Source organism: Trichosurus vulpecula, chromosome 7 (assembly GCF_011100635.1).
Source record: "Trichosurus vulpecula isolate mTriVul1 chromosome 7, mTriVul1.pri, whole genome shotgun sequence".
Classification (NCBI taxonomy): Eukaryota; Metazoa; Chordata; class Mammalia; order Diprotodontia; family Phalangeridae; genus Trichosurus; species Trichosurus vulpecula.
This window is the reverse complement of record NC_050579.1, coordinates 222,537,159-222,552,526: the sequence shown is the minus strand read 5'-3', so window position 1 is coordinate 222,552,526 and position 15,368 is coordinate 222,537,159. Positions and strand designations below refer to the sequence as shown.

General features: G+C 36.0%; 1 protein-coding gene across 4 annotated transcripts in view; it reads right to left on the bottom strand.

The window, feature by feature from the left end:
• DST (dystonin) overlaps window positions 1-15,368 on the bottom strand; it is a 611,236-nt gene that overhangs the window by 47,593 nt on the left and 548,275 nt on the right. For all 4 annotated transcript variants that reach the window (XM_036768011.1, XM_036768012.1, XM_036768013.1 and 1 more), the window contains 10 exons: window positions 14,857-15,083; window positions 13,146-13,268; window positions 12,945-13,046; window positions 9,288-9,389; window positions 7,378-7,551; window positions 6,324-6,479; window positions 3,443-3,640; window positions 2,986-3,114; window positions 1,396-1,566; window positions 29-184 (listed from right to left, as the gene is read on the bottom strand). In XM_036768011.1, coding sequence (XP_036623906.1) covers window positions 29-184; window positions 1,396-1,566; window positions 2,986-3,114; window positions 3,443-3,640; window positions 6,324-6,479; window positions 7,378-7,551; window positions 9,288-9,389; window positions 12,945-13,046; window positions 13,146-13,268; window positions 14,857-15,083 — 1,538 coding nt within the window. The remainder of the gene's footprint in view (window positions 1-28; window positions 185-1,395; window positions 1,567-2,985; window positions 3,115-3,442; window positions 3,641-6,323; window positions 6,480-7,377; window positions 7,552-9,287; window positions 9,390-12,944; window positions 13,047-13,145; window positions 13,269-14,856; window positions 15,084-15,368) is intronic.

The following is a 15,368-nucleotide window of genomic DNA, read 5'->3' as shown; positions in this document are numbered from 1 at the left end:
AATCCTAACTGTCTGACTGACTACATACCTTGTGTTCATCAATTTGAAACAAGACAGTGTCTAAGATAAGACTTGGCCGAGAAGCTATATTCAATGTTTGTTCAGCCTGGGTAAGCCAGTTGATGAAGTCCTGAAGAGAATTGTGGAACTCCATGGCCAAATTAAGGGCATCTTCGAGTTTAGCCTGAAAAAAAGGGATTATTTAGTACTTGATGCTATTTCAGAGGTTCTTTTTTCAGTTTGGTCATCCTTTGGCAGTCTTCCTCTGCCTGATTTGCATTCATTCTTTTTTAAATGAAATTAAGTCCAGAGTGGAAAATATTAAAAAGTACTTGAGAATCGTATTCTAGGCCACTGCGTTACATTATAATATATCCTGTTATTTGACAACTGGACTATTAAAAACAGCAAGTTTATAGTCATATTGTCAATATGAATTGCCAAAAATAGCATAAATTATAAAAAAAAAATTCAACATGTTTGGTCACTTAAATGGCAGATTGTATCTAGTATCCTACTATTCTAACATTTTTCTTATAGTAAAGAAGCACCATCAACAATTCTCATTCACCGTAGCAGTTTCAAACTGTAACAAAAAGAGAAAAAAGTGTATTTTTAATTTAACATGAACTTTTTATCTCCTTACTTAGAACCCTTTATTTGCTATTTTGGCATTTAACTTTTATGTGGGTTATTCAATACTTTCTTAAACTTCTATACAATTATGACTAAGTCCAAATCCTACAAAAACTCTGCTCAGCACCAGCCCTTCCACTACTACTTCTAGCTTGCCAGGCCTTACCATTTGCCCTGCTGCTATACCTGCTCAATGCCAGGGCATCACCATCTGAGAAGCATTGCTGATGCATTCCAAAGAGCCCTGGGTCTTGCCATCGGCCTAGATGTTGCTCTCTTAGGGACCACCAATCTTTCCCATTTTCCCTGCAAGCAACCTCTCATTTATGTGTTGCCATCCATAATTAGAATATGAGTTCCTTGACAGAGAGGACTGTTAAACTTTCCTATTTGTATCTCTGGGACTTAGCACAATGCTTATTCACCATAAGTGCTTAATAAATGATTTTTTTATTTATTCGTTCAATCAAAGAGGCTCTTATATAATTCTATAATTAAAAACAGCTACTCACAACACATAAATATAATGACAAATGTTATTGTTCCATTTTTGCTGATTATTTTCTTATGTGTGGAGATAGAATTTTATTCCATAAACCCTTTAGAACTCATAAGTTTAATTTTTTTCCTAATAGGTCTATAAGTATAAAATATTAAAAACTCTCAGGCTCCCAAGATATATCTACAAAGAAAATAATTCATATCTAGGAAAGACAACTGATAAAATTCATTATCTTTTGTTTTGACCAATGCACATACTTTTCTTTCACTGAGTTTAGCTTCTATGGATTCCCATTTTTCTTTCAAGTTATTTATGTCTTGGTCAACATTTGTATCTGCAGATTCTGGGCATCTTGCAAGCATCTGCTGGCCCTTTTGCATGAGGCACTTATATGTTTCTTCTTTAACTTCAAAGGCAGCACAGAGTTCCTAAATTAAGATATCAAGAAGAGTATTGTAAAGAAGTAAATTCAAGAGTTCTATTTTTCCCCCAAGTCATCAAATCCAGAGTTCTGAATTACATAATCTCTACATGCAGAGTATAGTTCATATCCAGATGTGCACCCTTCCATAAGTCCTTAAGAATAGAAAATATCAAGCACAATTTAACAGATAATATATTCTAAGTTCCTAATTTCCATTTGTGAGATTTATGTTTTTATTTGGTATTGGAAAATAAGCCTAAATAGCCACTCACAAATCACACTTGTTTGTTTGCATGGATGTTTGCTTTTAACTTGACCTGAGATTTCACTGACATGGGAACACTCTTGATGTGGACATGCCACCAATGTAAAACAGTTCCTTGCACTTGAAAATAATTAGAAAAAGCAAATCCTTCCAACAAATAAATAGTTGGGCACTACAGGAAACATAAAATGCTCTGTGAACTTCAAACCAAGGATCACAGGTTTACTTCCGGAAGGGACCCAGTTATTAAATGAGGCCCGTAAAGGTTAAATGACTTCCCTACAGGTAATAAGCAGCTAAGCCAAGATTTGAACCCAATCATCCGGCACCAAATCCAGTGCTTTTTCCCACATCACCAAACTGTCTTCTAACAAAGGTGTGTAACGGAAATATCAGTGAATCCAAGATAGTTTCACCTCTAATTTATTAGAAATAAACATCTTAGCAAAAACAACAACAAACAATTAAACCAACCCATTAACAAGCCCCATGTCATAATTTTCCTCCTAATATGGAAACATGGAAGGAGACGGCACACAGGTGCCATGCCCTGTATTTATCATTAAGCAAAAGCCCCTCTTGATGGTCTTTCACATGAAGCTAACTAAGGATGATAAAACTCAAAGGCCATTATAAAAAAAACCCCAGATGATTTGTTTCTTTCCTCATTTAAGCAATTAGGAATATGTTTTCCAAGAAACCATGACAGTTACTTGATATCAATAAATGACTGCCAAAAGGGCAATATGGCCATTCCTCTGCACTTTGTTTTTTTTCCACCTAAGGGATATAATATTGTATTAGTCATACAATGGTAGCATTGTTTATATAAATTTTAATCCCTTATGTGGGAAAAAATTGGACTAAAATATAAAAAATTCAATTTCCTAGTTGCTAAAAGTCACACTCATCGAGATGAACTATCATTTTATGTACATGGAAACACCATCCTTTCACAAGTACAGCTGTGTTAACCTTCAGGCATATAATTAGCTAACTGTGTATTTCCACAAATTGAATAACTGTTTCTGCTATAAATTTTTTAACATTTTATAAAGCTTATGCATTGTAAACAGTTTCCAATCACTAGAAGTTCTTACAAAAGTTAATCTCCTAATCCCAGGCTAACTAGAGAGCTTTTTGAAATGATGCACTTACCATATGGGTATTAAGCTGTTCCCGGGCTGTTTCTGGTAATCCTCCAACAGGTTTTGATGCCAACAAGTGACGCTCAGTGTCAGTCAGCCACTGATGTAAATCTTCAACTTCTCCATGGAACCCTTGTGCCTAAATTCAAACAAGCTTTAGGTTTGGGAGGTGAAAATTCTCTAATGAAAATAAAAGACAATGCTTAAGTAATCCCAGCCCCCTAAATCTATCTCTGCTATTAGAAATGTCAGAGCCTCACAAATTTTTCCCTCACTAGTCATATCTGGGAAAGGCAAAACAGAGTCCTGAGACAAGAACTAGGATATTTGTGCTCCCAATGTTCAGTCCTGCAGGACAGAGCAAGAGATTTCTGATAAAGAGGAGTCTAAAAACAACTTTAACTACTCCGTGCTATTTTTGGTTTTGAATACTATGCTGAAGTGTCCAAGCTTCTTTTCCCGCTCACCTGGTGCAAAGCAGTATCCAGCTGTTTTTTCCTTTGTTGTGTTTTTTCCAATACATTTTGCCAGCGTTGATTTAAAACTTCCAGCTTAGTTTGGAGATTACTTGCTTCTTCTCCTGCACTTGATTCAATTAGGTCATTTCCTGCTTTCTTAACAGCTTCCACTGTAGACTGATGAGCTAACACATCATTTTGGAGCACCTTCAAATATTAAAATACCACCAAGGTATCTGTCAGTTACACTCCTTAGCATTACTTTTAATTTACTTCTAAGAGTGACATATACAATAAGCAAAGTGTGCATAGTTAACAACATTATGAGGCTGGGTTCGTCTTAAGACTGCAACAAGTTGCCCTGTGTGTATGCATGTGTGTACATACATATGTGCATGTTTGTATAAACACAGACATTTGATAACATCACCCACCAAAATGATCAGCTAAAAATTTTCTTCCAACTTGATAAGTATCACACATACCTAATGAGAAAGTATGCAGAATGGGGCTGAATATTACTTCTTTTACATTAGATTCATCAATTTGCTAAGAATTATAATAATGATAATAATAACTAACATTTATGTAACTCTTATTATGTGCCAAGCACTGTGATAAATGCTTTACAATTACTGTATCACTTGATCCTCACACAACGCTGAGGTAGGTGCTATTAATTGGACCCCTGCTGACATTCAAGTCTTAGCCCAGTAGCTCAAGAATATAAAACAAAAATTTTGTTTTAGTGTCATATATTTCTATACAGAAAGGACAGTGAAGGCAATCTACTGTGGAAAATGGGAGTAAATAGATAGGGAAATATAGACATAAGAGAATGAGAGGAGACGGAAAGTAAAAGGGAGGGAGAGAGGGGAGAGAGGGGGAGGGGGAGGGGGGAGAGAGAGGGAGAGGGGGAGAGAGAGAGAGAGAGAATATGAATACAACAGTGAAGGTAATCTACTGAGGAAGATGAGAGTGGATAGGATCAAAGGATCATAGAGAGAGAAGGGCTACATCTTCATCAGAGATAGAAAGAAAGAGTATTAGCAATTACTCCCAACTTCCTATCGTCTACAAATCTGCCACATATTGTTTCAACCAAGTCATCCAAGTCACTAATAAAATACTGAGTAGTAAAGAGCTGGAGACAGCTCTCTGGAGTACCTCCCTACAGAACACCCTCCAAGTTAATAACCCTTTTATGACTTTTTTGTCTGATCATTCAAACAGTTCTTAATCCAACTAACTGTATTATTTAGGAAACATTTTTCCATCTGGTCCAAAAGCATGAATGACTTTGTCATTAAGTTCCCTGCAATCTCATTATGCCATTTCTATAGTGTGCCCCTGACTGTGTGGCTATTTTGTCACAAAAAAAAGATCCAAATGAAGTTAGTATGGCATGACAAATGAAGTCAGAATGGCTCACAATTAAACTATGCTAATTTGTAGTGATCACTAATTTCCTTTCTAAAAACTGATCAGTCATCACCTTAATATTGTGTTCCTGAACATCTCTTTAAATGATGGGAAGGGGATAAGAGGTTTAATGTTTGGAACAGAAAGGTTAGTGCCTTAAGTGGGGCAGCCATTTTTGTTGTTGTTCAGTCATTTCAGTAGAATCTGACTCTTTGTGACCACATTTGGGGTTTTCTTGGTAAAGATGCCAAAGTTGTTTGTCATTTCCTTCTTCAGCTCATTTTACAAGTGAAGAACCTGGGGCAAATATGGTTCAGTGACTTGCCCAGGGTCACACAGCTGGTAGGTGCCTTAGGCCAGATTTGAACTCAGGAAGATGAACCTTCCTTACTCCAGGTCTGGCACTCTATCCACTCTGCCACCTAGCTGCCCCTCTACTTTTATTTGAGAGACCTTAATAAGTTGGGAATTTAGAAACTTAGTATTTCATGTGCTAGATGACTTTTATACAAAAAAAAATAACACTTGTTTGTGTCCTTCCTTTTAAAACAGCAAAAAAACCAACTACTGGTTAGTACTCCTTCATAGGACAGATGGTATATTTATCAAGAGGCAAGTGGAAAATATAATACCAAGTAGATGAGAAAGCAGTTTCTTACTAAGAAGGTTTCAAGAAGTGAACACAAAGTTAGTAATGTTTGTGTGCCAGGAAAGGCTACTTTGACTTTTGGCAAAAGCTAAAACATTAAACTTCTCTCTACTTTTGTAAGAGATCATCATGATAGTACCCTACATTCACAGAACCACAGTTGGTAATGACTAATAAAAAGATCCTTTTCTGTTTTATGTCAGACAATACAGATCTAGAGGAGGAATAGAGAGGCAAGTTTTAAGTGAAAAGCAGCAGCCTTCTGAGATCATTTGGAACTAGGACGGCATCTATCCATATAGGCATTTCCTGATGAATGTATCAAACTGTCTAAAAGTGCTGGAAGCTAAATGAATATTCATAACCCTAATCAACAGAGAGAAAAGCTGCTCTACTGAATAGCCAAGGTTCATTTTCCCAAAGGATAGAATTCAGGACACTTACTGAAGAACTGGCATTTCATCCAAGTATGAAAATCTAAGAGACTGGTGGATATCAGGAATCATCTAAGGTTAAGGAACCTTTTTTTCTACTAATTAACAATGATCCACAGGGAGGAAAAATCAATCATGAGCTACATAAACAGTAACTTAATTTTCTTGACTTTTTTTGACATCAATATAAACTTTCCACTCATCCTCTCTGTTTAAAGAAAAATAAATAGAAAACTCATATAAATATACTACTCGTGTGTATTTTTATATGGCAGCATTCCTTCCTTTATTTTAACATTAACTTGTGTTGAAATCAGCATAATTATACAATGCTTCTAAATAAATATCAATAAAAATGCACCAGTCATTTAAAGCATTCACTCACATGATGCTTGGCAAGTTCAATTTCAATGGCTTTGGGATCTCCACCAACTGGTTTCTGTTCATTTAGTAAATCCTCAGTATGTGTCAGCCATGTCATTAACTCATCCAGAGCATGTTGGAACTGGCCCAGAGCTAAAAGAGCACCCTCAAGTTTATGCTTTAGGAAAAAAGAAAAAGGAAAAAAAAGCAACAATGAAGTCTTTATGATTGATTTACATTAAAAAACAATTACACCTAACTAGCATTTATGTAGCACCTACTGTATGTCAAGCACTGTGCTAAGCCCTTAGCAAATGTCATCTAATTTGATTCTCCTAACAACCCTGAGAGGTAACTACTAGTATTAAACTCATTTTACAGTTGAAGAAATTGAGGCAAAGTAAGTGGCTTAGCCAGAGTCTAATAGCTAGCAGGTATTTGAGGCTGGATTTGAACTCAGTTCTTCTTAACTCTAGGCACAACACTCTAGCCACTTCACCACCTAGTTACCTCTGATGCTTGTTTCTATAATAGAAGTCAATGTACTAGACACCGGTAAATCTATGGAGGCAGCTTGAACATAAATAAATCTTTTACATATTGAATTCAAATTTCTGAGTATCATTTCTCTTAACTGAAAACAGATATTACTTAGGTACGTAAGAGTTTAAATGAAACAAGAGTGGTAGAGAGGCATAATTGTGTCAACATCAAGCATTAATAATTTTAATATTTAAATGACATTTTAGAAACCTATCTAGGCAGCAAGAAAATTAAAACCTAGTATGCTTCTATACTGAGATTTGTGACATCATCAATGTGGATATTCCCACAAATGATGCAGGTAACAATACATCCTGTTTAACTGTCATCCCGATTCTCCTTAATGTCAAAGCAGAATTTATCTAATATGCTGGGAGCAGGGGTAAATGCAGAGGAGGGGAAGACTCCCCCTAGAGAAAGTCTGTCCAATGTCTCTTGGTCTGAACATAATAAAACCTGTTATAACCAGAGAAAATGGAATTAAACATTCCAGGTTGGAGACACATACACATACAAAATGCCTTTTCATTTACCTGTCTATTGATAATACGCTCATCTAAGCTGTCCCAAATCAATTTGAGTTCCATCAAGGGATCTTGGACAGTATGCTTATCACTTTCTTCTGTAACTTTCTTCAGTAAGAGGTCTGCTTGATGGTTTAGTCTTTCCATTTCTATTTGCTGCTGATAGGCCTCTGATTTAAATTGCTATTTTTAAAACAACACAGAAACAAACAGATAAAAGATAACAACTTTATTGTACCCTGTGTGACGAGTTAAGTTTTAAAAAGCAAAGAATAACAAAATGAACTGCTCCTCTAGGCCAGATATTCTTGGTGCATACGTACTCTTTTTAATCTCTTTTGTAAAAGGCAGTAAGGAGAAATTCTAAGGCTCATGAAAAAACTTACAGAGTGAAAGGATCTGGCCCCTTTTTCCTCCTCATCCTATATTTTTTCATAATGGCTAGATTGCTGTTTTTATTCCCCATATCAACATCTCAATGTTGTTCTTTACTGAGTAAGTATATTTCTAGACTCTATATAATTTTCTACTAGGTCCAATTACACATATTACACATACAATTACACACATAAAAAGTTTTTTTAAGACTATGATGTGACATTAGGGATGCTGCAGATAAGAAACTGAGCTACCCTGGGCATGTGAAGCTAATAGAGGATTTCCTCTGGGAATGTAGAATTTTACCCAGATTAATTTCTAGCATTAGAGAAATGAAACTGGTTTTTACTGATATTTTCATGTGCCTTTTGGAGATATGGTATCTTCAATTAAATTTATTCACATACTTTTCTGTATCAGGAATGGTATGTTATAATTTTATTTCACTGAGCTCTCTGTTCAGGAAACATCACAGTGCTCTTGGTAGTGACATGTCCCCAATTTTAAGTTTTTACAGTAACCAGGCTAACAAAATGTTGGCTGTGTAAAGGAAAGAATTCCTCAATAATTTATTCTATTGTCCTGTTAGTTTTTAAAACTTAGGGAAAAAAGTGACTGCAATAAATCAATGGATGACTAGCCCTACATGTTCTTCGTTGTTTAGTAGCAAATAGACTATAAATTCAAAATCATCCACAAAAGTGATTTTCTTTGATTCCATTTAATTGTTCCTGGAAAAAAAAATCATGCATTTAGCATATCACTACATAAAGCATTAATAATGTCTGAATTTAAACAATTTCACTTAAAATGGAACCAGAAAATCCAAATTTTACATTCATATTGAAATCCTTTTGTGGCACATTTCCATGCTAGAGTATGCAAGTTTTAAAGATTATCACTGAAATCCTTTGTACTTCACTGAAAACTGTGTGCTGCATATACGGAAGGACCAAAGATCAAGAGAGTTGCTGTCCTTTTAAAACTAAGCTGTGATAAAAAGCAATTGAAAAGCTTTAGCTGAAATTGCCAAATCACCCTCTCAAGTGGACATCTGGAATCACTGAGGCAATAGACTAGAAAGAATAATCATGGTGGTTGGGGGTAGGGAAGGGCAGCACTGCTATTACAAACTCAAGGGCTACTTTAGAACCCTGCTTCCCCCAAAACCAACTATCAATAGATCGACTAACTGAAAGAAATTCATTTTACAGAAATCTAGGGTATAAGCAGGGGCATGCTGGTAAATGTTTTAACCATTTCTTTGTCCGGGGGGAGGGGATTCACACATTTTCACACTTTTAAACTTAATCTGAATTATTAACGTTTTCTCCACCACCTTCATAAGTCTAGCCAATGAACAAAACAACAAATTAAACCTTGATTTGTGGCATTTACCAATTTTTGAGGTATAAATGCTCACAATGAAATTTTAACAATTGGCTCTCAGGAGCCAGTTTCAATTTATACCAGCATACCCCTGAGGCATAGTTTTCAAATGCAAAGCATCTTTTGCTAAAATATGGAGACCTAAGTCATACCTTGAGTTCATCAATTTGTTGCTTCACAGTTTCCAGATCAGTTCCAATGGGTGACATTGAAGCCAATTTACCACCAGCAATATCTACCCAGTCAAATATTGCCTGAAAAATACATTGCACATATATTGTTATTGGTGCATGTGAAACTGCTACAACATTGGGTGCTCCCATTAATTATTAAGAAGTTTAATATAGGTCTACCAAGACTACTACTAAATGAGGAAAGTCCTCTGCAAGTTGCAAAACTCTATAAAAAGTTTGTTTTTTTATTTAAAATATTTTTAATCAACAATCATTAAGAATACTAATATATTTAAGTGACTATGACTATCATGAAATCAGCAATTCTGCATCCATATCATGCATCATTTTAATTGGAAGTTTGTTACTAAACAGGTCCCTATAATCTGATGAAGAGTTTCTTTTGAAATGCAAATTTTTTAAAAAGAGAAGTTTTTCCAAGTTCAACAAGAAAGATGTATATGCTATATATCATACTTGTCTGCTTCAAGAGCAATCTGTTGAAATATGTTTAAAGTCCAATTTTTAAAGTCAACAGATAGCTGAATAACACATTTTTCAAATGAGTCAGTCATGGGCAAGAGTTTTACTGATGAGTTCAAACAGCACTGAGAAAAAACACGCTCTGTCACAGTTACAGCCCACATTTGTTATCTGGGATAATGTCAAAATCTAGCACATATGAACAATCAGCATTAAAAGCATTTGAATTGCAACAAATAGCACCCAAAATCTTCTGGTTTTTTTTTCTTTTTTCTTTCTCCCTCATATAAACACTGAATAAAAAGATGAACTCATGTGCTATTATGAGTGGCGAATTAAGAGTAAGAGAACTCTGCACTTTTAACAAAATTGGCAATAACATACGTTAGTCACCGTTACTCTTTGTTGGCTTCTTCCCATATGCCTAAAAAGATGGATAAAAAAGTGGAAAAACCACTTCACCTAAGGTCACCCAGATGTTCAATCTGAAAAAAAGAACACCACTTCTTGGACCCTCTAACCTATCCAGCTATGATGCCATCTTTCTCCTTTCCTTTATTCCTAAATTTTTTGGAAAAATTTATCAGTATACAATGTCTCTTCTTCCTGACTATCTCAACCCTTTGCAATGTGACTTAGGACCCTGCCCTACTACTGAAATTGATTTCTCAAAGATCACCAGTGATTCTTTAAATATCAAATCCAATTCCTTTTTTAAGCTGCTACCCTTCTTGACAGTTCTGCAGTTTTTTACATTGCTGACCCTACACCACAATCTTTTGGTTTTCTTTCTACCTCTCAAATGCTCCTTTTCTGCCTCTTCAACTTCTTCCAATTCCTCTAAGTTAGTGCCTTAAATACTTTTCCTATACAGATGGATTCCAAATTTACATAGTTTTCATCTGAGATTAAGATCTTCATGGCCTGCCGTTTATGGTGTCCACATTGACATCCCTTTGGCATGTCAAACTCAATATGCCTGAAGCCAAGCTCATGATACTTTCTTTAGCTCAGTATTCCTATTATTATTATTACTATTCACTATCTTTCATGGTCATTTTTTTCTATCCTCTACCTCACAATTCAAGTATGATCATCTATTGGTTCTTGTTAACTCCATTTCTGTAACACCTTCTTTAATCACCCTCCTCTCCTCTATTCATTCTGCAACCACCAAAGCACATTGTTCTGATTACTACCATTCTCATGTGTTGTTCAGTTGTTTCAGTTGTGTCCGATTCTTTCAGACCCCATTTGGGATTTTCTTGGCAGAGATACTAGAGTAGTTTGCCATTTCCTTCTCCAGCTCACTTTACAGATGAGGAAACTGAAAGAAACAGGGTTAAATGCCTGCCCAGGGTCACACAGCTCCTGTCTGAGGCAGATTTGAGCTCAAGAAGATACGTCTTCTTGATTCCAAGCCCTGTGCCATGACGTTGCCCACCATTCTAGGACCTACCAAAATTACTGGAATATCTTCTCAACATTTTTTTTTTGCCTCTCCACTTTTCCACCTACAATCTATCTTTCATAATGCTGATAGTAAAAACTTTTCTCATACGTAGATTTGGTCATGTCACTTCTAGGTCCAAAAATCTTCACTAACTCTCTGCTTAGCATTCTAGGCCTTTTAATAGCCTAGAACCACCCTACTTCATTATACTCCATGCACTTTATGCTCCAGCCAAACTGCCCTCCAGAGACATTATCTTTTAATCACATTAAGCCTGATACCTCCTCCAAGTCCTAGAACAAAACTATACACAAGAAAGTCATTTAAGGAATTTTTTTGTGATACTGTTCTTTTATTGCACTGTGTAACTGTATGCACTCTTTCCCAGTTCCCTTTGTATCCAGTTATATATAAAAGACAAACTTATAGTCTCTGACAATTATATGAGATGAAACCTCTGTCACTAGCTTCACTAGCACTGAGCCAGAGTTAACTAGTCAGGGCATTCATGGAATTTTATTTCTCAGATTTTTTCTTCCTACACTTGCTTTATCTCAAAATTACTTTTGAAAAAACAAACTGGAAAAGTACAAGGCATAAAGAGAACTGATTGTTCTCATCTGTGCTTTTAAAACAATAGCTATTTGATAATATCAACACATCCAAAAAGCCAAGATGGGGGAACTGAATTATTGACAAACCATCAGGAAACCACCTGAAGTAAAGGGGTGGGCATGGGCCTAAAGAGAGTTGTTTGGAAATCACATGGAAAGCTTTTGGAATAAGGAAGTGACTTGGAAGTAATTACCAAAAATGGATGAGGAATCATTAAATGTGCAAGAAATAACCAAAATATAGAACTGTGAGTGAGCAAGACCGAGATTCAAGTTCCATCTTTGACAACACACTGGCTGTGTCATCCTTGACGAGTCACTTAATTTTTCAATGCTCCAGGTTACCCTCTTAAGGGCTGCAAAACAGGTAGCAGCCTGCATTAGTAGAAAGAGTTTCCTTACTGAGAGTTCTCTAAAATGAGGACACCAACAGTCTAGTTCAACAGCTATATCGCTACAGGGAAGAGAAGAACTATGCTTTTTAAAAAATACAAGATCCTATAAAAAAAATTTAAAAAAATACAAGATTCGAACAAGCTTAGCTTTGAAGTAACAGAAGAAAATATATTTCAATGTACAAAAAACCATTCCTTTCAACATCAAATTTCCTCACCTTTAATTCAATTTTGCATTATTATTTATTAGATATTACCTATTCATCATATTTTATTTTGCCTAAAGTAAAAAAAATCATTAATTTCCAATTCTATTGTCTGATATTAAATTACATTTTCAAATGCCACACTGTAAGAAGGCATTTTTTAATTTTTGAAAATATCTGTCCTGTAAATAAGTTCAATTACGTATGGATAGATGTGTTTGTCATAACACAAACTGAATCTGGTATTTGAATTCTCAAAAAATAGCTGTTCAAAGGTAGAAACAGATGGAATAAAGTAACAGAGACAAGCACAAGTAACATCTTCTCTCTCACACACACATGTACACAGGCACACACAGACACACACACACACACACCCCACGCATACACACACACTTGTGGGCTATTCCAGCATGATGATCTGTAGATAAACAAATAGGATTCCCCACAGCTGTGGCTTAGCAGATGTGCTCCAATCACTTTACCTGAAGTCCATCTTGGTACTGCACAGCAGTCTGCATTGCATCATCCAGTCTGTCCACCCGGTCCTTCCATGCTTTGTTCAGAGAATCCCAGGCTGAATTCAACTATAATATAAAATTTGGAATGGTTTTAACCATAATTTTGGTACACATGATTCTAAAAATAGTCTAATGTAAGAATAGAAAATATGCCAAGCAAGATACCTCATCTATACTCTTGTTGACAATAGGTTTATCAGGTTCTCCACAGGCAGCTATCAGCTCAGAACCAAGGTTCACAACCATATCAAGCTCTTCTTGCAATCCATCTATTTCTTCTCTTATCACCTAGAAAGAGAAATTAAAAACCCTGAATTTTTAGGCAAGGCATTGCTGAAGAGGGCTAGAAAGATATAGTTTTTCAATGTATATTGACATGAATAAGGACTTCAATTAATATACATGAGATAAAATCAACATGAATTGATTCTATATGTAAGGGAAACTTCACCCCGCATAAGCCCGTACAAAGCATTACCCCAAAGTGGAATCTGGGTGGATGGAAATGCTTAAAGCATACGAGAGGGCCTTGAACACTCACGAGCATGTGCAAAAAAATAAAGACGGTAACACTAAACATGGACCTTGGCTAGCTGGCAGCATTAGCAACACATGCTCAGTAGGAAGTTGGATGTGGTCTTGAGACAGCGGGAACTTGGGAAGATCTGAACAAGATAAATGGGAGGCTATAGAACTAAACGGCATTTGTAACTGGAGCTCTGGTATCCCATTTGTACTAAGAAGATGATGATGAGAAAAAACATTCTCAAAGCCTGCCCAGAGTTTCAATGATCTTTCAATTACACTAACACAGGGAAACCTAGATGCTTCTGCTGCTGCTGTTCCAATAACCCAGACTTCTTCCTCAGGCTCTTTAGTCTGACACTACACGGATAAGCCAGACAGAAATACTGTTCCAATGATGATTTTTCACTTCCTGCTGTGAATGAATTCTACACAGCTCCTGCTGATTAACAACAGGGAAGTAGTTGGGAGAAGTATGGAGTTCAGAGTATTTGTTGCATGATTTTAATTCCTCATTATTTGCCTTCCATTCTATCTTAAGGAAATGTTCTGCTTTAATATGTGCATGTGTATAATTGTAGTCAAAATTTGGAAAGAATTTGGGGGACATGTGGAAAAGAAAATATGCATAGCTTTTAGATAATTTTCAGTGGGGGAATAAACATTTATTAAGTTTTTGCCATGTTCCAGATGAAGTGCCAGGTATAAAAAAAAAGGCAAAAGAAAATCCCTGACCTTTAAAGAGCTCACAATATAACACATAAAAGAGAGCTGAAAAACGGGGTGGGGGTAATTATGATGTGTTTGCCCTGGACCACCTTCTTAAAAAGAGGATCTGGGAAGAATTCCCTGTTGTCTATCCTCCACCCTCTTCAATCAGATGGAGGAAAGAACCCAAGGGGAAAGGGTTTTTGAGGTATGAGTTTCATACCTGCATGAATTCAATGGTACAACATTAAAAAAATAATGTAACACACAGAGACTTTTGGATTACATAGCTAAGTGGTGTTCTTTTTAAAGTTCACTATCCTATAATGCATAAACTGCAGGAAATTAACAATTAGGTAAATGAAAAACAAATCTACAAAACGGTAGTTTACATCGACAGAAGAGAACAAAAAGCCAACATCTTGGATATGTTGCAGTATCATTTTCATATTAAATATATGATCCATTTCCTGAATTTGAAATCGTTGGTGATATCCATTGCTGTAGGATCAATATCAAATCCCAACCTATCATAATGGTTGCAAATATTAACCAGATTCACTTACTGCTCATGTAATTTTTTCTCAAATATATTTAAATTCAGTTCCCTAAATTCTTCCTCCTTCACACATGAATGTTTTACCTCTGCAGCTTCTTGCTGTTGTTTCACTACTGAGGGGTCAATACCAGGTCCTTCCAGTTCCCGGATAAAATCTTGGGTGTCTTTAGTTGTAACTACCAGTGACATGTGATCACACCAGAATTTTTCAGCTAGTTCCATCACATCCAACAGCTTAGCCTCCCGTTCCTCTGCCAAAGTGTGTATTTCCTCCCAGACATGGATCATTTGATCAAGTTTATCCTGAACAGCTATAGAGAAAAAAATTGGTAGTAGTTACAAGCTAGAAATTCATAGACTTAACTCCATAGTAATATTACTTAACTTAAACTCATAGTAAAAGAAAAAATGTGGCAAATTAAGCAGTTACTGAACTCTCTGTGTATCTAAACCTTGTCTAGAACCAGGTGAATCTTAATTGGTCCAGTAGAAATCCTGGGTCACAGAGCTCATTAAACAATGATCCAATGAACCAACAACACTGTGGAACTCATGTCTCCATAGGATTACTATTGCTTGTCCAGATCCAGGCTTCT